The sequence below is a fragment of the Myxocyprinus asiaticus genome, chromosome 4, assembly GCF_019703515.2.
Source record: "Myxocyprinus asiaticus isolate MX2 ecotype Aquarium Trade chromosome 4, UBuf_Myxa_2, whole genome shotgun sequence".
Taxonomy (NCBI): Eukaryota; Metazoa; Chordata; class Actinopteri; order Cypriniformes; family Catostomidae; genus Myxocyprinus; species Myxocyprinus asiaticus.
Window position 1 is genome coordinate 59,818,265 of NC_059347.1, and position 24,088 is coordinate 59,842,352.

The window sequence follows — 24,088 nt, forward strand, 5'->3', positions numbered from 1 at the left end:
GGTTTACATTATGCCTATCATCTCCATTTCTGCTACACAGAAGAAATAAAATCATATGAGACTGAACAACATGAGGGTGAATGAAGGATCACCCTTTAAAAACTCTGAGTGTCTATTTGCACCCCGGTGTAAATACCATCTGCCACACAGTGCAGCTTATTTGCAATCCAATAGACAGGCGGAACCACAGAAATATACTACAAACTAAACATGTTGCTGCAGTGGTGTGGGGTGTAAAGACAGTGTGTGAATGTGTACTGTTGTCCTAGTGACCGCAATTTGATCTGGAGGCGGGGTCTATTGATCACACTCATTTCCATGGCTCAGCATCGCTTGTTTGTAGACTGAATCACTGTATTACTATAGTAATACTGTAGAAACTGTTTTTTGGCAGAACCCATAGTTTTAATGCAATTAACCATGGTGTTAGTACAGTATCTGGTGGTAATATTTAATTTAGTGGTTACTGTAAATTTACAAAAAAATACCATGGTGAAACAAACCATGGTTACTGTAGTAAAACCAAAGTTATTTTTTCTAAGGTAAGGTTAGGATTAGTTTTAGGGGTAGAGGTTAATGTAGTGTCTGTGGGACTCTAAATAAGCACAATAAACACACTGCAGTGATGCTGTGACGAGGAGGAGGGCATGGCCGTGCCGTGAGGGTGCACGGCCTGCGCTGAATCAGCTGATCAGCGAGAGAGCGAGATAAAGGGGAGCCGGAGATGCCAGTTCGGGAGAGAGAGAGACGCACACGGCCGTGCTGCATGTGTGTCTGTATTTATGTTTTATGTTGTTTTAAGTTTATGTTGACTGTTCAACCGGATCCCGCCTCCTCCTTGCCCAACCTTTAACTGTTACAGTGGTGCCAAAACCCGGGAGGAAGGAGCAGCCGCGGCTGCCTGCCTGCCTGGGGACAGAGGGGTCGCTGCCGGCCGCCGAGAGCCGGAGGATCCGCTGCCATCCGCCGAGAAGGGGAGGAGCGGTTCCGTCCGCCAGGGGTCGGCGGGCTCGCTGCCGTCCACCGGGGGAGGAGCGAGCTGTCGTCCACCAGAGGGGAGGAGCAGTTGAGGACCGGGCGATTGCGTGTCCGGGAAACCAGCGGGCAAGTTTTCTCTCTCTATCCTCTCTCTCTCTCTCTGTGTGTCTCTCGCTCAACCTCTATCCTCTCCCCACGCCTCCCCTTGTATCTCCCCCAGGTTCCCAGGTGGCGGGGTGGACCACCGGCTGATGGAACGGCCGGATGGGCAGCATCTCCCCTCCAGAGATGGGGGGTGGAGTAGGTCAGTCCGGTGGTGTCCCAGCCAGAATCGGGCAGGGGAGGAGTGTGACGAGGAGGAGGGCGTGAGCTGATCAGCGGGAGAGCAAGATAAAGGGAGCCGGAGATGCCAGTTTGAGAGAGAGAGAGAGAGACGCACGTGGCCGCACTGCATGTGTGTCTGTGTCCTTATGTTTTATGCTCTTTTAAGTTCATTTATATCATTAAAGTTTATGTTGACTGTTCAGCCGGTTCCCGCCTCCTCCTTGCCCTTCGTTTATCTGTTTTACAGATGCCCATACTGTATGTTAGTATTTAAATATGGGTGCAAATAGTATCTGACACTATTCGCACCGGGGCGCAATTAGTATCTACCATTATTTGTACCAGGGTGCAAATAGTATCTGCCTTAAAAATTCCACATTTACATTTCCAGACAGAAAAGAAAATGCAGGAAAATACTTTACATTTTATTTCCTTTTTATCGTTTTTTTTTTTTTTTTTTTTTTTTAAACAAATGTGAGATACATCCATTACAACACAAATTTCTGACTCCTCCTTTCGAAGTGTTTACATCTACACTCTCTCTTTACAGATCTGTGTACAAAACAATAAGTTATAGTCCCATCCTAGATACATTTAACTATACAACAGTTTAAACGGTGACCAAATAAATATCTGCAGTAAGTATAAAAATGACCATGGAGAGGAAGGCGCGGGAACGTTAATATGAAGTGCTTGATCAGGGAGTGTCATGATGGACACCTGTCCTGACCCATGGCATCAATTTGGGTGAGATACACACTTGGCCCTAATCGGCAATGGTGCTGTTCCATGTTGGATAAGAGGCTGTTTCAGTGTTTTGAGGTCATGTAAAATATGTCAGCTTCCTCTAGGAACCACTGGCCAATCACATGCAAAGCTTTAGATGACGTCAAACATCACATGTTAGTGGAATTGCGACCGAAATCAGTATTCATCCTACATCTTAACAAAACATAAACAAAAGAGTGCATTTGACTCATCAATTCCAGCTTTTCGCACATCATTACAGCGCTATACTTGCACGGTAAGGGATGGCAGCCAAGTATGCACTCTACATGAGGTCTGACGTTGACTATTAAGACATTTACTGGTTATTGTATCTGCATTGACTGTATCTCATAAGAACCGACCTCTACATGAAAACAGCCTAACAGTACCATCACTATGAAGTCGCCAAGACAAGATAGTCACCATAACAGTCACTCAAGGGTTACTGGTGAAAGGTCATTGGCAACAGCAAACGTATTTGATGCATTGCAAATAAACCAGAAAACCCTGCTAACACACAATCGCACAGACACACTTTCACACACAGATATCATTTGTAATCTCATATTACTTGTGTTTTTGAAAAATACATACTGTAAGTTGTGTATACTGATACAATTACCCTGATACTGTTCAATAAGGTTATTTGCTAGACATGATTGGTATACTGAATCTTACTGGGTATACAGTGTATGAATTTATTTTAAACGAATCAACAAAACTATGCCCAGGTCGCATTTTACCCCAAAATCATATATATATAGAGAGAGAGAGAGAGAGAGAGAGAGAGAATCATAAAATTAGCATCTGGATATTTTATGTTTTTTAATCATTCCCATTATTTTCAATGGTAACAGTAAAATATTTACTACAAATCTTTTTTTATTATTATTTAAATTTGCATGAATGAAAGGTAGTAAAACAACTACTACCATGATGTATAAATACTTTACTGTAATTCTAAAAACCAAAAAGTTATATACATTGTCATGAGACTGTCACAATTGCATTATGATGATGAGAATCTTGGGAGAAAATCTGCATAATTGGCTTTATTTTCATTGAGCAAAAAAATAATCTTATTTCTTTGTGATTTTGGGGTGAAATTTGAACGGCCCAGACACGTTCTAGGTAGGTTTAGTGAGATTCACCAAAGCTCTACACTCAAAAAATATTTTAGACTATTTTTTTAGATTTACACATTTCAATTTGATAAAATTCCATTAAATTAAACTGTGTAATTTTTTTATATTAATATTATTATTTTATTTATTTTTTTGTTAAAGATTACTCAATTTAATTTGATGGAATTTTGTTATGAAATTAAAATGCAAAAATCTTAAAATATATATATATTTTTTAAGTGTATGATCCCATACATCCACTCTTTATGTGCAATGGATTTAAATCAACATACAACATTAGAAAACAATTACCTTTGCATTATCAGACAGTTCTTCAAACATTAAAATCCTTCCTTTGTTACCGCAGAACTCGAGCTTTCTTAAAATTATAGCAGAGGCTAAAGGCATTACCTGATTTATAACGTTCCAATTTACCCACAAGGACGCCAATCAATCAGACGGACATGCCGTTAAATTGCAAGACATCTGTCACATATACCTATATTCAAAAAGCATTTTAGAGAGGTTATGCGACCCTAGGGTCAGACTGCCCGTTCTTACACATTTGAGATGACAAACTAAATGCATTCGCAGTATGCATCTGAAATGCTTCAGGAATATCGCACCTGATCCCAGAGTCCGATTCCAAATGTAGTTCATTTGTACAAAAACAAACTGAAATGCATTGATAAAAAGACATAAAACAATTACACACATCCATTAACCCAAGTTAAAGGAATGGGTCACCCAAAAATGGTAGGGGTGTAACCCCGGTGTCCTGGCCAGATTTCCCCCACACACCCTTCTCAATCATGGCCTCCTAATAATCCCCATCCCTGAATTGGCTCTATAACTCTACTCTCTCCTCTCCACCAATAGCTGGTGTGTGGTGAGCGTACTGGCGCACTATGGCTGCCGATGCATCATCCAGGTGGATGCTGCACACTGGTGGTAGTTGAGGAGAGTCCCCCTATACTATGTAAAGCGCTTTGAGTGCCTAGAAAAGCACTATATAAAATGTAAGGAATTATTATTAAAAATGAAAATTCTGTAATCATTTACTCACCCTCATGTCATTCCAAACCTGTATGACTTTCTTCAGTGGAACACAAAAAGTGAATTTTTAGAAGAATATCCTGGCACCATTAAAGTAGTCAAAGCTTGTCATACATTAGCTTTGTGTGAAGAAAAGACAGGAATTGATGTTGTTATTCACTGATAATCTTTCCTACCGGCAAGCACATGTTTTCCCGCATTTGCGTCCAGGATTAAAAAAAAAATGGAGCATCTTGTTCGGTTACTTGCACACGTTGTTGATGACATCAACATGTAACTTTTTAATCTGGACAGGAACAATAATCAGTGCATAATGACTTAAAGCTATCACACGGCTTCAGAAGACTTGGAATATAGCGCATAAGCTGTATTGGTAATTTTTATGGTGTTCTTGTCCTTTTTCGAGCTTGACATATGTGGTCACGATGAATTGACGTTATATGGAAAAGAGCAGCGAAATGATTAAAAAATGTCTACTTTCGTGTTCAACTGAAAAACACTGACAGCTTTGTAATGACATGAGTGTAAATAAATCATTTTGGGGTGAACTAGTATTCCTTTAACGCAGGAGACCACGAAAATGGCCATTAAGATGCAAAAATATGTTCTATTTCACTAGACATTTCATATTCACTCTCTCTTAAAGACACAACAACGTACACACACACAAATATACACACATTGCTATGCATGACAAGTCTTCAAACAAATGCCTGTGCAGAGGTTGCCAATACGAGGGATGGTGATTTTGAATCACTGGTTGATTAGTGTCTTTACGGAAGTGGCGTATGGACAAAGATGAGGAAGAGGAGGGTGCAAAGGGCTTCACCACACTCATTCTGCTGGCACCATGTCTTTATGGTGCCTCATAATATGCTGATTTTTCTCAGAAGGTCTACGGAAGCCCTTAGAGCAGTACTGACAGCGGTGAGGGTAATCTTTAGTATGGATAGAAATCACGTGTCTTTTGAAGCCAGATGCGTCGCCCGTGCTATAGTCGCAATACTGACACTGATACACCCTCCTTTCCCGCGGGCCCTTGCCTGCCCCTCCACCTGCTTTCTTTACCGTGGCACCACCTGCTGCTAATTGTGCTGCCCCTATAGTCCTCTTGGGGGCGCTCTTTTCTGCCAATGGCTCCTGTGCTTGCGTAATCGGTGTTGGAGAAGCTGGCTGTTGCTGCATTTGTTGTTGTTCCTTGGTGTGTACTGACAAGATGTGGCGACTAAGTACGAAAGGGTCTGCGATCTTGAAGTTGCAGTGGCGACACTGGTGTAGCTTCTTCGCTTTGTGCGACACAGAGTGTTTCTTGAGTTCGGACGGCCGGTGGAAGCCTTTTCCGCAAATGGCACATTTGTGTGGGTAGTCTTTAGTGTGCACGGAAATAACGTGCCGTTTAAGGTCGCTCGAGTTGGAACTGCGATGGTCGCAGTGGCTGCACTGGTGCCCTCGCGCATCTTCATGTGTCGCCGCATGTTGCGTCAACTCCTCCTCCTCGCTAAAGGTCTGGCCGCAACGCTCGCAGCGGAACGGCAGCTCGCGACTGTGTTTCGTTTTCACGTGTGTCTTGAGGTTGGACGAGTCGGCGGATTTGTAATCGCAATACATGCAGGAGTACGGTTTCTCACCGGTGTGCGTCCGCATGTGTTTCTTCAACTCCGACGGATGGCGGAAACCTTTGCCACATTCCACGCAGATGTGCGGGAAGCTCTTACTATGTACGGCCAGTAGGTGGCGATTGAGCAGGCCTTGTTCGGCAGTCTCGTAATCGCAAAACTTGCATTTGTACGTTTTGGTTGCAGCAGCGGGAGGGATTGGCGACGCAATGGCCGTCGGTGATTTCTGTTCGCGATGATGGTGTTGAAGACGGTGGGAAAACAGCGCCGCCTGCTGGTGGAACTCTTTGCCGCAGGTCTCGCACTCGAAAGGAGCTTTGTTGCTGAGCGCGTGGACCTCCATGTGGTTGTGCAGACTGGCTTTTTTGTTGGTGGTGAAGTCGCAGTCGGTGCACTGGTACTTTTTGCGGGTCAAGACGTCTTGGTGGTGGTTGCGAGTATGACGCTTCAGGAAGCCGCGAGACTTGAATTTCTTACCGCACAGCATGCAGGGGTAGACTGTCAGAGGCTGTCCATACGGACCAATGATGATCGCTAAATACAGTGATAAATGGTAGAAGACAGAAAAGGAGGTTAAGATAAAAAGAAAAAAAAACGAGTATAGTGTGGCTGATATAATGCCAACATAATATGATTTCATGATGGAGAATGAGTCATACACAACGAACATTTATTTTATACATTACATACTCCAAATTTACTTAGAAATATTTAAATTAAAACTGCATCATCCAAATAAAATAACATCAATGAATTTACTATTGATTTAATTTTGATTTATTAACATTTATTGTTGACAAAGCTGTTGATAGATTTAAGACATACCATTTTAGAGCTAGCAATTCTGTAACTTGACCAAGCAAACAGTTATAGCACCACGTTAATAGTGTCAAAATGGTGAAATCTCACACGGACCAGGCTGGTCAATCGCAGGCTAATCTATCTGCAGATTTTTGGACATTTTGAGATTATTAGCACTGACCGACACTGGTACCGGATTTAACACAGTTGGTCAATTCTAAAATTCAGATCCAAAATCTACCATCCCTAATTTTGAAAGAATTGAGTAATTATTAAAATGAGTGTTCATTTAAATTCAGCAATTTTGTGTACAATTTATTGGCTAGAATTAAACTGTATTGTGTATATCTAGATTGTTCCAGCTAGGCTGCTCTCTAGATATTGGTATCAGCCATTAAACAACCCATATAGGTCAACCAATAATCAGAATTGTCTATAAACATTTGAAAACCTAATCAATTTTCTGTAATGCTTAGTATGCAACACTACAAAATAAAATTTTTAAACAACGTGCAACAGGTGACAGTGTTGTGCAGCAGTACCTGTCTGGACCTGTCGGGGTTCAGCTCGCCTCTTGTTTTTGCCATGCTGCCGGCTGAGTTTGTCCAGTGCATCCGACTCGTCAATGTGCAGTAACGCACTTGCTGCGCCGTTACGATTCTCACAGCCCTCATGATCATCCGCACCTGATTATGGAAGACATACGAGTATATTTGACTGCTCACGACCTGCCCCTTCAACGCATGTTGAGTTTACAGTGGTATTGAAAATAAAACATTTTGGTAAATATCCTATTAGCACCAAAATATCAATATCTAATCGAAAAAGTGTAGAAGAAACATCTTGATGAATATCAGATCAAAACAAAATTAATTGTAACATAAAATGTTGTAATAAACCTATAAAACCATTCTAATGTAATCGCCATCACAACTAAACAACATCATAGAATGAATCAATCGTTTAAAGGTGATCAAAACATAAGTGAACGCTAGATGAAAGCATTTTCATTCTCCATCGATGCTTTGAGAATATCTGTTTTATACTTCTGCAACCCAATGTTTCTAGATCTAAGCATACATAGCTCGATCAAAGGCGAACATCACTGTGCAAAAAACACGTGAATGTTTACATGAATAAATTTGCACTTAAATTTAGGATACATTTTATAACCAATTCGATCTGCAAAGTCTGCAGAAATCACAGACCCCTGGTGACCTTAAAAACATGGAATGTATTAAGGCAAAATATTTTTTATATGCATTATTATTATTAGAGATTGAATAAGTGACCCTACACTACGACTTCCTTCTATCTCTTAAACGCAATTACTATGGAATGACAGTGTTCCTGGTGTTTTCCAGCATGTGCATTTGAGCAATAGTATTTAGATAATTCATAATGTGCATACAGTGGATCATTTGTATTTATTAAACCGTTCTATGGACTTCAGGTAGAGCGATATATCAGTTATAGGCTACCAATTAATCAGTGCCGATAAAGCTTTTTTGGAACTATCGGTTATCGGCATTTCAGATCTTTTTTTTTTTTTTTAATCCCTGTATTCATTCTATAGTTAGAACGACTTAGTTAGAACGACTTAAGACATTGACACCTCGTACTCTCTTGCTGTTAGAGGTAGACCGATATATCGGTTTTACCGATTAATCTGTGCCGATAGTTGCTTTTTGGAACTATCGGTTATCAGCAAAAATCTATGCCATAAATTGCCAATAATTTTAATCTAGTGAATGTAGGCTATAAATAGCTTAATTTGGTAAATACTTAAAAAAGAGGACTGTAACGGAGCCAAGTCTCCGTCATTTCAAAATAAGTAAGTGTATACCAGGCTTGTTTATAGTTAAAAGTCCTGTGTTATGCACAAAATCTTCATTTGTTTCTGGTTATTATTGGGATTTTGGATGCACAATAAACTGCTGGGATTTTATTTATTTTATATTCTTGCAGCCTCAATGTCTTATGGCATAGTAAGGAAAGATTTAGAATTTTTTTTAGCATTCTATAAATCAATTTTAAAAACTATCGGCTGATTAATCTGCCTTTTCCACCACCTTAGTTATCGGTATCTGCAAAATACACTATATCTAAATCTTTCACCATTTGACAATATTAATCCATATTTTTATCCTTCAATGCATATTTTGTTATTTTGATAATAAATAAATAAATAAATAAATAAATAGTGTTTTAAATTGAAGAGAGGGCATGCAAAGAAAATTGCGACTATTTTAAATGTGCCCCAGCAGCACATCGTGTCTCCAACTTCATATCTCGTGAATAATCATAAAAAAACCTCAAATATATATTACATCTACATAATTATTAAGTTTGTATGTAGTTGTGTCAGTAGAGCATCCTGACCGTATGCAGCAGCCCACGCTACAGGCATGAATTCCTTGCTCAGTGCCGTGCTGTCATACGGTCTGTCATGAGGCACTGGCTCCTCCCCTCCGACCACAACCTCCATGTACACTTCATCAGACAGCTTAGACACTCCTGCACACAAAACATGTCAAACTTTGATGCTCAGACCACTTGATCTAAACATAAGCAACTGGCAAATACTGGTTTACATATACTGTACACTAAGTGCGTATTATTTTGTATGATGAATTGCTTGCGTTCCTCATTTTATAAGTCGCTTTGGATAAAAATCCTTAGTAGCACAAAAAAGAATAAAGCACTTTGAGCAGCATATAAAAGTCTTCCAAATTCTCTAAAGCCATACTGTAGGATAGCTTTGTATGAGGAACAGACCAAACATTTGTGTCATTATTCATTGAAAATCTGTACAGCAGCTTAAGGTTGGGCATTAAAACAATCTCAATATTTATCGCGGAAAAAATTCTCAATATCAATGATAAATATTTGAGTAATTTGCATCTAGATGATCAGGTGCGTCAATAAAACGCAAGCAGTTCGCAAAGTTGTACACACAACTAGCTAACTGAGTCACTGTCATGAAATCAGCCAGTAAAGAAGTATTAGCTGGCTAGCGGCTACCTAGCCCTGCTGTCATGTAAACCAGTAATTAGGCTAGGTAGCCGCTAATACAGCTAGATATTCGGCTTCTATGATTTCATTGTGTATTGAACAGCACTGTCAATGCAATACAGTTATCGACTGAGCACAACAACAACTCCGACATCAACACCACAGCTGTTTATGTAGTTAGTTAAATGTGTTTTCATGATCCAAAGCACTGTTAAATCTGCAAAAAAAAACAAAACATTAAAAGGCAAGAAGGTCTTTCAGTGAACTTATTACACGGCTCTCTGGAATACTGATACTGACTGGTCAATGGCGCCATCTAGCGGTCTGATATTTCTCAGTAACAACTGCACATCCACATATCAGACTGCTCATCCGGGTATCTGAGCCATCTTTACTACTTCTCAGATTTCTGTGTGATCTCTGCAAGTAAGCAGAGATAAAATAATTTAAACTTAAATCAATGTTTCATGTGCATTTATCTGGCAAGCAGTCTTGTAATAAGATGCATAATGAGCAGTCAGACGTTCATTAATTACAAAATAAACACCAACAGAACTCCGAAGCAAACCGGAAGTGGATTTCAGCTGTTGAGTGATTTATTTCTTCTCACATAATTTCAACACAAATCAATACTTAATGTCATATATGTATTTCTTGGTTATTATCCATGTAATAAGCAGGATAATTTACAGTCATACGGTTGTTATCGCAAAATAACTGTGTCGGGGTCCTGATCTCTGTGTCGGGTTTATTTTGCGATAACTTCCTTACGTGATGACTTTTAGTCTAGAGCATTTATGCCATGTACAAGTTCCGTAGCTGACATGCGTCGGACCAGACCCAGGAAGAACATTGTCGGAAACTTAATGAATGACTATGAGGAGAGCAAACGTCCACTGACGATGATGAAATTGAGGCAAAAAGAGGTCACACGCTTTATGTAAGATTAAATCCTAAACTGAGTATGCTTCTTAAACTCCAAATCAAAAGGTAGCTTTCCCTGTGGAGTAAATGGACAAGTTACGTTTAATTCTTTAGGTCTAAGGAATGCATTTCCTCCCGCATTAATGGTATGAAATGTATATTGTGATAAATATTAATATCGAACAATATGAAAAAAAAAAATGGTGATAAAATGTTTGGCCATATCGCGCAGCCCAAGCGCAGCATATAAATCTAATTTTCACATGCACATATTCAACACATCAAGATGCGACACACCAGGTTTGACATCAATGACCCTAAACATTATTGGTTCGCCTATTTGTCATAAACAAACATGATACAGTAAGCTGAATATGATTTGAGAGCTTCAGTGGAGGGGAAGTTTGTCAGTGAACAACGACTTTAATTTTAATTTTCAGTCTTCAAAAAGTTTGTCTGGCTTCAGAAGATTTGGAACATTGTGGAATTTAGTTGAATGGACTACTTATAATTATGCTTTCACTGCTTATGCTTTAATTGTATGGGAGGCATTGTCAACTAGAGGAAGACCGATATATCGGTTTTACCGATTGCTTTTTGTTGCTTTTTAGAACTATCGGTTATCGGAAAAAAACCTATGGCGATAGTTGGTGATATTTTATTTTAATTTTTTCCCCTAATTTTTTTTTATTTTTATTCCTCATCAATAAACCTTATCTGGTGAAATATATACATACAAAACTCTTCATCTGGTGAATCTATAGGCACTGTAATGGAGCCAAATCTCTGTAATTTCAAAATAAGAGTCCCCGGTGTATTTCGGGCTTGTTTAAAGTAAAAAGTCCCACGTGATGCACCAAATCTTATAATTTCTCCAAATTTCTCTGGTTCTATTTGGGATTTTGGTTGCACAATAAACTGCTTTTGGGATTTTGCAGCCTCAATATCTGTACCCTTCATAGTAAGGAAAGAAAAATATATTTTATTTATTACATAGTTTATTTTTTTATATTGACCTATCAGCCAATTAATCGGTTATTGGCCTTTTCCACCATCTTAGTTAACGGTATCTGCAAAATCAACTATGGGTTGTCTCTAGCATCAACATTCTTCAAAAATCTCCTTCTGTGTTCCAAAAAATAATGACATTCATACAGGTTTGGAATGACATGAATGCGAGTAAATTATGACAGAATTTAGATTTTTAGATTAACTAACCTTTTAACTGGCTACATAAAATTATTTGAGCTGTAGACAGCTCCAGACACAGGAATGATAGGCAGTTTTAACTGCTTGATAAACAGTTTATTCACCATCAGTCTGTGTATGGTGACTATCTCCCACAGACATATAGACCATCTTCTCTCGTAGTGGTCGAACCACCGGCTCAGCCAGAGCTACTGCCTCACTTTCACTCTCACCGAGGTCCACCGTCTCCCCTACACACACACACACACACACACACACACACACACACACACACACACACACAGAGCCCAGTGTTAGACAATCAGGCCTAAATTATATTAAATCCCCAACAATTTTACTTTAAGCGAGAGACGGCCTACATAGTACACATACTATGGCATGTCATATTGACTTTTAATCATGTGCAGGATATAAATTACAGATATCCTCAATTACATTTTCACTACTTAATTGCTACTTCTTGATATCAGCAATAGAATATTAGGGCTGTTGATTTAACGTGTTAATTTAGTGCGATGAATTATAATAAAAAATTATGCGTTAAAAAAAATTAACGCAATTAATCATATCCCCGGTCCGTAATAAGGAAATTTCAAGCTTGATGAACCACCTGTTTTCAGCAGGGGGCAGTAAGCGAAATGCCGGCTGTATAGGCAACGTGCAGCTGTACAGAGAACAAACCACACTTACTGACAGCAGACAGCACAAGATGAGAACAGTTCTTGCGTTCAAACACAGCTTGATGGAGCACAAATCCGAACGCAAAGATCTCAAGATATGTTTTTCTAAGTTTTAAACTACGTTTAACATGACACAGCAACCTTAAAATGGTATGTTTATGACGCGACGCAACCAAAATGCTCTAAAAGCGTCCGGCTGACAGGTGTACCTTGAAGCATCCTTAGACAATTGAATTATTGTTATTAGAGGGGCTTTCTCAGCAAATATTTATATATGTGATTAATTGCAATTAATTTGATTAACCTGCATATCATGTAACTAATCTGATTCAAATTTTAATCAATTGACAGCCCTAATATATATACATACAGTGGTGTGAAAGTGTTTGCCCCCTTCCTGATTTCTTATTTTTTTGCAAGTTTGTCACACTTAAATGTTTCATATCATCAAACAAGTTTAAATATTAGTCAAAGATAACACAAGTAAACACAAAATGCAGTTTTTAAATGAAGGTTGTTATTATTAAGGGAAAACAAAATCCTAACCTAGATGGCCCTGTGTGAAAAAGTGTTTGCCCCACCTGTTAAAACATAACTGTGGTTTATCACACCTGAGTTCAATTTCTCTAGCCACACCCAGGCCTGATTACTGCCACACCTGTTCTCAATCAAGAAATCACTTAAATAGGACCTGCCTGACAAAGTGAAGTAGACCAAAAGATCTTCAAAAGCTAGACATCATGCCGAGATCCAAAGAAATTCAGGAACAAATGAGATAGAAAGTAATTGAGATCTATCAGTCTGGAAAAGGTTATAAAGCCATTTCTAAAGCTTTGGGACTCCAGAGAACCACAGTGAGAGCCATTATCCACAAATGGCGAAAACATGGAACAGTGGTGAACCTTCCCAGGAGTGGCCGGCCAACCAAAATTACCCCAAGAGTGCACTCATCCAAGAGGTCACAAAAGACCCCACAACAACATCCAAAGAACTGCAGGCCTCACTTTCCTCAGTTAAGGTCAGTGTTCATGACTCCACCATAAGAAAGAGACTGGGCAAAAATGGCCTGCATGGCAGAGTTCCAAGACGAAAACCACTGCTGAGCAAAAAGAACATTAAGGCTCATCTCATTTTTGCCAGAAAACATCTTGATGATCCCCAAGAATTTTGGGAAAATACTCTGTGGACTGACGAGACAAAAGTTGAACTATTTGGAAGGTGTGTGTCCCATTACATCTGGCGTAAAAGTAACACCACATTTCAGAAAAAGAACATCATACCAACAGTAAAATATGGTGGTGGTAGTGTGATGGTCTGGGGCTGTTTTGCTGCTTCAGGACCTGGAAGACTTGCTGTGATAAATGGAACCATGAATTCTGCTGTCTACCAAAAAATCCTGAAGGAGAATGTCCGGCCATCTGTTCGTGACCTCAAGCTGAAGCGAACTTGGGTTCTGCAGCAAGACAATGATCCAAAACACACCAGCAAGTCCACCTCTGAATGGCTGAAGAAAAACAAAATGAAGACTTTGGAGTGGCCTAGTCAAAGTCCTGACCTGAACCTATTGAGATGCTGTGGCATGACCTTAAAAAGGCAGTTAATGCTCGAAAACCCTCCAATATGGCTGAATTACAACAATTCTGCAAAGATGAGTGGGCCAAAATTCCTCCACAGCGCTGTAAATGACTCATTGCAAGTTATCGTAAACGCTTGATTGCAGTTGTTGCTGCTAAGGGTGGCCCAACCAGTTATAAGGTTTAGGGGGCAATCACTTTTTCACACAGGGCCATGTAGGTTTGGATTTAGTTTTCCCTTAATAATAACAACCTTCATTTAAAAACTGCATTTTGTGTTTACTTGTGTTATCTTTGACTAATATTTAAACTTGTTTGATCTGAAACATTTAAGTGTGACAAACATGCAAAAAAATAAGAAATCAGGAAGGGGGCAAACACTTATTCACACCACTGTGTATATATATATATATATATATATATATATATATATATATATATATATATATATAAAAAACTCATATACTGCATGTGATAGAGACTATAACAAACACTTGGTGCACTCACCAAGATCATCCTCTCCAGAGTCTGCTTTGAAGATGTAAACTTTAATAACTTCCTGTCCATCTTCGTCTTTCTCCACCTCCTGATCATCTATTGCCCCCTCCACCGTCACCTCGTCTCCATCACCAGACACCATCTTACCTGCATCATCCACTACAGTGAGAGACAGATTACTAAAGCATTATGAATACATTAGGGATGTGCATGAGCAATCGATTAATCAAGTACTCGTTCAGTTTGAAATATTAAACGAATAAAAACACTAGTCGAATATTGCAATTTGATTTTCCTTTGTGCCTTTGCCTGCCGTGTGCAACAGTGAAACTGCTCCTTACAACCTGATGAATTGGTTGGTGCTGTGAATGCATGACGTTTTTCAACGAATCGTTCACCCAAAAAGATAATGAATTCTGTCATTATTTACATTGATTGTGTTGCTTTGTTTCTATGTGTGAGTGCAAATGTTTCTTTTTGTCATTTTTTAATTGATATGTTGTTGTTTATGCATAGTGCCATTTTTTTCATAATAAAACAAAGGTTAAAGTTTGAACTTTAAATTCGTAATTGATACTGGTTTTATTATGTATTAGAGCAGTGGTTCTCAACTGGTTTTGCTTCGGGACCCAGATTTTACACTGCACATTAAGTGGCGACCCACCATAGTAAAAAAAACATAACCTGTATTTAATGTATCCTGGATTGCATTTTCTTTGATCTTGCATAGTTTTGTTCATGGTTTTAAAGTATAAATGCATGTATCAAGTGACATTATTTTTGTTGTCAATGTCAAAAACAAAAGATACAGAAAGTTTTCTCTCCCCCCTTTTAAAAGTTTGAGCATATTAATAATATTTATTATATTTATTATCCAGTTTATTTTCGTAATTTCAAACATCATTCAAACAAAACATATTACACAGGAAAACTTTGTTCATAATTTCTCCACATATCTTGAAAGCGCAGACTTTAAAGCCTTTTATGAACTTGCCCTTATTCACCGATCAGCCACAACATTAAAACCACCTGCCTAATATTGTGTATGTCCCCCTCATGCCGCCAAAACAGTGCCAACCCGCATCTCAGAATAGCATTCTTAGATGCTATTCTTCTCACCACAATTGTACAGAGCGGTTATCTGAGTTACCATAGACTTTATCAGTTCAAACCAGTTTGGCCATTCTCTGTTGACCTCTCTCATCAACAAGGCGTTTCCATCCGCAGAACTGCCCCTCACTGGATGTTTTTTGTTTTTGGCACCATTCGGAGTAAATTCTAGAGACTGTTGTGTGTGAAAATCCCAGGAGATCAGCAGTTACAGAAATACTCAAACCTGCCCATCTGGCACCAACAATAATCCATGCAATTATCTAATCAGCCAATCGTGTGGCAGCAGTGCATAAAATCATGCAGATTCGGGTCAGGAGCTTCAGTTAATACTCACAACATCCATCAGAATGGGGGAAAAATGTGATCTCAATTATCTTGACCGTGGCATGATTGTTGGTGCCAGACGGACTGGTTTGAGTATTTCTGTAACTGTTGATCTCCTGGGATTTTCACGCACAACAGTTTCTAGAATTTACTCAGAATGGTGCCACAAGCAAAAAACATCCAGTGAGTGGCAGTTCTGTGGACAGAAATGTCTTTTTGATGAGAGAGGTCAACAGAGAATGGCTTCTCTGGACTGGTTTGAACTGACAAAGTCTACGGTAACTCAGATAACCACTCTGTACAATTGTGGTGAGAAGAATATCAACTCAGAATGCTATTCTGAGATGCGGGTTGGCGCAGTTTTGGCACATAAGGCAGGTGGTTTTAATGTTGTGGCTGATCACTGTATTTACTGTGCAATGACAACGATGTTTGACTACCTCCATAGCGATTTAAACTATAAAAAATTCTCACTAGAATTCAAATGGCCATTGATGTGCACGCAAGCGCCAGAGATACAGTAGATTAGAGCAGAGCGGATCACTGGTGCGAGTTGTTCCATTATACTCATTATACAAACTTTATCGAACTGTAACAATACCGCGTTGCAGATTAAAAGCCTTTTGCACGTAAAGTGCTGAACGCGAGATTATCATTAAATTTGCCTCGGCAGTCCCAAATTTCACCTGGGCGGCCGCTAAAACTTTTTCAGTGGGAGAACCATGGCATTGTTTTTTCCTGCTGTCCCATCCCAGTCCGAATAGACCTGCGACCCATTTTTAGGTCACGACCCACCAGTTGAGAAACACTGTGTTAGAGTACTTGACAACAAAATGTCTTGAAATGACCATTCCTAGAATGTATCATAGTTTTAGTGCATTATTTGAACTGTTCCCACACTTTTTGACCAATAAATTCCATGGCTTTTCAATGCACTTTCAAGTCATTCTCGATTATTAAATAAGGATTTTTTTGATTCAGACTGATTTATGAACCAGTTTGACCAATTCATTGAAAAGAACCGACTCGAGAGAACAATTCACTCACAAATCGAACATCACTATGGCTTGTGAGCATGTTTTTCTACACAGGAGGAATATTTAGCAGATGAAATATTTAAAGGCGGATAACGTTTACAAAAATGTATATTCACTCTTGAAATTTCCATGACTTTTCCAGGCCTGGAAAAAAATCCATCATGGGGCCCCTGTCTTTTGACTCTGATAAGAAATTAAAGTAAAAATTAAATAAAGTAAAAAGTCAAGTTTAAAAGTGTAGTTCAAAAAACAAAGCGTGGAATAGTGGAAACAGGAATCAATGAATGACTGAAAAAATAAATGAAATGACAACTAAGTAAAATGAATGAATCAACAAACGGACACGACTGAATGAATGAACGACAGAATACAAGAATTTGTGAATGAACGAATGAATAAATGAATAACTGACTGAATTGACAACTAATTGAATGAATAAGTGATTTAATGAAAAACAAATACTGAATGAATATTAATAAGAGAAAAAAAATAAATGAACAACTGAATGAGTGAATGGATAATTAACTAAATTACATGAGATCATCAGGTAGTCTCCGCAGCTGTCGGAGTCATGCTCTGGGTCCAGTCCGTCCGGCTCCCTCCCCTCCGCCACCAAAACATCCTCGGTCATCTCTGCCATGGCAACACCATCCTCCTCTTCTTCCTCACCCTCCAAGGACATTACACAGGTCTCCACGGCAACGCCCTCGTCATCATCACAGTGCACGTACTCGGCAACCACGTCCTCCACTGCGTCCTGGATGACGAGCTCGTCAGAGCAGAAGCCCTGAACGGAGACGCCCTCCCCATCTACCTCCGACACCAGCACCGTCTCCTGAAGCTCCACCACGTACTCCTCCTCCTCACCAACACCTCCCTCATCTACAACACAGAGACGGAGAGAGAACAGCTGAACTGCCAAAACAAGCTCGATCACTAGTGTACAATTCATGATATAATATAATGACCAATTCGAGCTATGGCTGCACAATTAATCAAATAAATAATCGAGAGTACAATTACAGCTGCCACAATTAACCAATCATGAAAAGTGTCATATACAGCAGTTCATGTAGGTCTACTCATGTTGCATCACAATTTTCTATTTGACATGTTTTTGCATTTGCTGAGCATTGTAACCAATCACATACATGTCCGTTGCTCGCTTCTGTGTAAAGTTTCATCAAAATTTGAATAGCTGTTATGTTTTTTTATGCTTCTGAGAGGACAAATGTGAAGTTTCCCATTTAGACAACTAGTCTTGATTTACTAATGTATAAAACAGCACAAATAACTATTTTAATGTCAATTCTATGAATCAAAATTAATCACAATTAGCGATCGACCGATATGGGTTTTTTAATGGCCGATGCCGATATCCAGAGAGCAGGGTGGCCGATAGGCCGATATATCACACAATTTAATATAGTAAATAACACACATAAAATGTATATAAACTCTTATTTAGCACTATATTTATTCAATTTCACACAAAACTTTAACTTTGTAAAAAATTATCTAAAAAAAATAAGATTGTATTTTAAATGGTAGATAGCAGTTTCTTCTGATTTCTGTTTAGTCATCAAATTTTAGCAATTCATTTGCACATTAAGAAATTGTTAATATATTAGGAAGGAAATAACAGTGCACACAGTAGTCCAGCAACCATGGATGGCATGTCCACGTTAGCAATTGCATTTTTTCATAAACCTAATTGTAAATGCAGTGCACAGTGAAGACATTTACTCATAGCACACTTGAAGCGCTTTTACTTTGAAGTTGCACTCACACGTTTGTGCAGATCCAGCATGAGCAGCAATCTCCTGATAGTTTAAATGGCCTGGATCACCTGCTTGGATTGACACGGAGTGACCACCATGATTTGTGAATCAGAGGAACTTTTTTTTTCTCTCCTTTTCTCCACAATAAGGAATGCCCAATTCCCAATGCGCTCTAAGTCCTCGTGGTGGTGTAGTGACACGCCTCAATCCGGGTGGCAGAGGACAAATTTCAGTTGCCTCCGCGTCTTAAGACCGTCAATCCACGCATCTTATCACATGGCTTGTTGAGCGCATTACCGCAGAGACGTAGTGCATGTGGAGGCCCACGCACAACTCGCCACACGCCCCACCGAGAGCAAGAACCACACATTATAGCGACCACGAGGAGGTTGCCCCATGTGACTCTACCCTCCCTAGCAACCGGGCAAATTTGTTTGCTTAGGAGACCTGGCTGGAGTCACTTAGCATGACCTGGATTCTAACTCACGACTTCAGGGGTGGTAGTCAGCGTCAATACTCGCTGAGCTACCCAGGCCCCCAATCAGAGGAACTTTTGATCATGATCCTGAAGTTTTGATTCTGGCTGATAGAATACGCACTTCAGAGGAAGATATTAGATGAGCGCCCGACGGGAAGAAAACGCTGGATTTTCATGAGGTTCGTGAAATCTTTTTAAACGAGATTTGCGCATATTTGCAGACAGTATACAGTTGTGCTCAAAAGTTTGCATACCCTGGCAGAAATTGTGTCTTTTATTTAAGGATAGTGATCATATGAAGCCATTTATTATCACATAGTTGTTTGGCTCCTTTTTAAATCATAATGATAACAGAAATCACCCAAATGGCCCTGATCAAAAGTTTACATACCCTTGAATGTTTGGCCTTGTTACAGACACACAAGGTGACACACACTGGTTTCAAATGGCAATTAAAGTTTAATTTCCCACACCTGTGGCTTTTTAAATTGCAATTAGTGTCTGTGTATAAATAGTCAATGAGTTTGTTAGCTCTCACGTGGATGCACTGAGCAGGCTAGATACTGAGCCATGGGGAGCAGAAATGAACTGTCAAAAGACCTGTGTAACAAGGTAAAGGAACTTTACTAAGGATATAAAAAGATATCCAAAGCCTTGAAAATGCCAGTCAGTACTGTTCAATCACTTATTAAGAAGTGGAAAATTCGGGGATCTCTTGATACCAAGCCAAGATCAGGTAGACCAAGAAAGATTTCAGCCACAACTGCCAGAAGAATTGTTCGGGATACAAAGAAAAACCCACAGGTAACCTCAGGAGAAATACAGGCTGCTCTGGAAAAAGACAGTGTGGTAGTTTCAAGGAGCACAATATGATGATACTTGAACAAAAATAAGCTGCATGGTCGAGTTGCCAGAAAGAAGCCTTTACTGCGCCAATACCACAAAAAAGCCCAGTTACAATATGCCCGACAACACGTTGACACGCCTCACAGCTTCTGGCACACTGTAATTTGGAGTGACGAGACCAAAATAGAGCTTTATGGTCACAACCATAAGCGCTATGTTTGGAGAGGGGTCAACAAGGCCTATAGTGAAAAGAATACCATCCCTACTGTGAAGCATGGTGGTGGCTCACTGATGTTTTGGGGGTGTGTGAGCTCTAAAGGCACAGGGACTCTTGTGAAAATTGATGGCAAGATGAACGCAGCATGTTATCAGAAAATACTGACAGACAATTTGCATTCTTCTGCATGAAAGCTGCGCATGGGATGCTCTTGGACTTTCCTGCACAACAATGACCCTAAGCACAAGGCCAAGTTGACCCTCCAGTGGTTAAAGCAGGAAAAGGTGAAGGTTCTGGAGTGGCCATCACAGTCTCCTGACCTTAATATCATCGAGCCACTCTGGGGAGATCTCAAACATGCGGTTCATGCAAGACGACCAAAGACTTTGCATGATCTGGAGGCATTTTGCCAAGACGAATGGGCAGCTATACCACCTGCAAGAATTTGGGGCCTCATAGACAACTATTACAAAAGACTGCACCCTGTCATTGATGCTAAAGGGAGCAATACACAGTATTAAGAACTAAGGGTATGCAGACTTTTAAACAGGGGTCATTTGATTTTTTTCTTTGTTGCCATGTTTTGTTTTATGATTGTGCCATTCTGTTATAACCTACAGTTGAATATGAATCCCATAAGAAATAAAAGAAATGTGTTTTGCCTGCTCAATCATGTTTTCTTTAAAAATGGTACATATATTACCAATTCTCCAAGGGTATGCAAACTTTTGAGCGCAACTGTATAATAGAAGTTTTATTGATATTTGCCTTTTATAATTAGAAAAGAAAGTTAACAGTGACAGGGAACTGTTGAGGAGAGGCTGTTAGAATATGTGCTTCAGAGGAAGATTTATGAGCATTCCACAGGACCTGGATCTGCTGAAGTTTTGTGAGGTTGGTTTATTACATCTGTTTAAATGTGATATGTGCATATTTGCATACGGTATATGATATTAATGATATTTGCCTTTTTATCATTAGACAAGACAGTTAAAAGTTACAGGGAACTGTTGAGGAGAGAGAGGGAGAATGAAACAGATGAGCACTTTAACATTATGAGCTCAAACACGTCTGCCACGGCTCTGATATGCGGACCATTTAAATGACACTGTGTTGCACACCGGTCTATTATTGTAGTAACACGATGGCACGTAACAACAAAACGAACCGTGACTGGTTGTTTACATATCTCTGTCGCTTCTCATGCAAGCAGGTGATTCTTGGCACTTTCAAGAAATGTATGACGAAAATGGATCTGCCTCAGCCATATATCGGTCGACAACTAATCACAATTACAATATCAAGGCAAATAATTCACAATTATGATTTTTGTCATGATTGTGCATCCCTAATCTGAACTGTTGTCCACTAGTTGATAGAGATCAAGGACATTTTTTTACAACAAATGCAATACCAATTATTTTTATGTTTATGTTTCTAATAACCGATAAGCAGCACCCATTTTTTTATTTTTTATTCTTTAATTTCTGCTTTTTGACAGTAACAAATTAATAAGTCATTAGACTACAACAATTAATTTTTTTATAATTATATAAAGATAAATGACATTTATGCCTTTTATTATTTATGCAGCATTGTTTTGTGATCTAAATAGTCACAAATTCTTTATTATAAAGAATATCTTTATTATGTCTAACTGTTAAGCATAAAAATTCTACACACTTCTCAATTAAGAATGTGTGGCTGTTACATAAAAAGTTGAGTAATATATGCATACAATACATTAAAGGTGAAGTCATTTGCATGTGCGTCATCAAACAGAATTTAAAAAATAATGACTGTTTTCACAGGTTTCCAAACACTCCCCACATCTGTGATTGGCCAGACAAACAAATAGTCCTGCCCCCAACTCATGCCATTGGCTGAGCCAATGTTGCTGTGTCGGGCTGGTCGGGATGCTCAAACAAAGAGCAATGAATTGTGTTAAAACTTTTGGGGAAATCAACCTACAAATTACGGAATTTACCGTCAGACTTGATATTAAAGAACCGATAAAGCAAAAAATGGAATTTTAGTAAAAAATATTATACAAACTAAATAGTAGTCTATGGCTTCTGGTTCCCCACTGAATGTGTATTATATACTAAGTATATAGTCAGCATAGAGAAGTCAGACAAATGACTATGGTTTATGCATTACCTGAGCTGTGCAGTATTATCTTTGGCTCCTGGGAGCGGAGTGCAAGCCTTGTCACCTCCTCATCCATCGTCTTTATTCTTCATCTGCCACGGCACAACTAATGCAACACAAAAATACATCTAGAAAGACTGCCAGAAATAATTTGATTACACAACAAAAAAGGGTAGGAGTCCAGATGTGTTTAAATATGAATAAATTAAGTAAGCAGTTATAAAAGGGCTGCTCTCTCGTAATAAATGTAAAAACAGAATAAAGTCATTACAGCATTTGCTTTCTGAACGACAGATCATAACAATCTGACAGATTTCTAAAAGTGGTCATCACATAAACATGCAATGCATTAGACAGACAGACAGACAGACAGACAGACAGGCAGATGTGAATATGATCAAGTGACGCGTTCAGGGCTCGCAAGTCCCTTTAATTTGCAAATGACTGCGACAAGAGAAGCGATTGGAGATTAATGCAACATACACACGAGCACTAATAAGGTTGTGCATTTGGATTGCTGTATAAATTGATGCAATGCATGCAAAGCTTTACAATAAAACATTTAGATGCGAAGCAGAATGGTTTTAATGTTTCATGCATAACAGTAAATCCTCGCAGCTGCATGCATTTGAAAAGAATGTGTAGCAGCGCGCGCCGAACCCTCCCACCCCCCGCGCGCGGATAAAAGCAGGCAACATTTCCTCGTATTTCAACACCTGAAACCGGACATAAACATGGCGCCTTGTGACCATAATTTCCCCGCTTTCCCTGACAACAAAACCTGTGCGCCATTTTGAGACATAATAAATCATGCATTTTATTCCCACGTATAAAAACGTATGCATATAAGCGAGCACACGCCCTCCCCTTTAAAACAAAGAGGCGTTTAATATCGCGCGCTCGTGCGTGCATGCATGCGAGCAGGGGAATTTATAAACAATAACCCTCCCCAAGTACAGAAGGCCTTTGTGTGGCCTGCTCAAGGCCTGGGGCCTGACGGCCAATCCGAGGCCTCACGTCTACAATATAATTTAATATAATATACAATAACGGCACATAAGCCTCGCGTGCACGTGCAATAGGCTCGTCTGATAAAACCCAGGCGACCCGATTAATCTGTAACGGCGCGCTTACCGTAGATGAGCGCGCGCGGCGGCCTCCAGATTTTCCCCGGGCAGGCAGGCCGTCGGGTTTCCCCAGACTCGGGCAGGGCTCGATCGGGAGTTAGCGGACGCTGGGCGGGCCGCGGTGTGCGCAGGGAGGGCGGAGCTCCACACACAGACGCGCTGCAGCCTGCAGCAGCTCCACCAGCGCGCGGGCCGCCGTCAGCGCGACACGTCACTGCGCCAGAGCCGCAGGAAAATGCGGAAGGCCGACAAAAGCCATTGACCGTGCCAAAGCTAGCAGAAAATGTTTTACAATTTTGTAGTGCTCAACTGATGAACAAGCAGCCCCATTGGCAATAAAGCTGATTCTGATTTTGATCAGAGACCCAATCATTGATACTGATGAGACAGACTAATTTGTTTTTGTCCTTTTAAGAGTGTTCATGAGAAGCCACTAGTTAGGTTTAC

The 24,088-nt window shown here is 39.7% G+C and overlaps 1 protein-coding gene across 2 annotated transcripts; it reads right to left on the reverse strand.

The window, feature by feature from the left end:
- Positions 1 to 1,706: 1,706 nt before the first annotated feature.
- Positions 1,707 to 23,860, reverse strand: LOC127440006 (zinc finger Y-chromosomal protein 1). Of its 2 annotated transcripts, XM_051696366.1 has the most exons (8): positions 23,649 to 23,859; positions 22,524 to 22,620; positions 17,576 to 17,923; positions 14,577 to 14,726; positions 11,920 to 12,045; positions 9,050 to 9,184; positions 7,210 to 7,353; positions 1,707 to 6,400 (listed from the first exon to the last, which is right to left on the reverse strand). In XM_051696366.1, exons 2-8 carry the CDS (start codon positions 22,588 to 22,590, stop codon positions 5,085 to 5,087), a joined length of 2,286 nt encoding a protein of 761 aa, XP_051552326.1. In that variant the 5' UTR covers positions 22,591 to 22,620; positions 23,649 to 23,859; the 3' UTR covers positions 1,707 to 5,084. The 2 variants fall into 2 exon arrangements, with proteins under 2 accessions (XP_051552326.1, XP_051552327.1); XM_051696367.1 differs by lacking the exon at positions 11,920 to 12,045 and having other exon boundaries at positions 23,649 to 23,860.
- Positions 23,861 to 24,088: the final 228 nt, after the last annotated feature.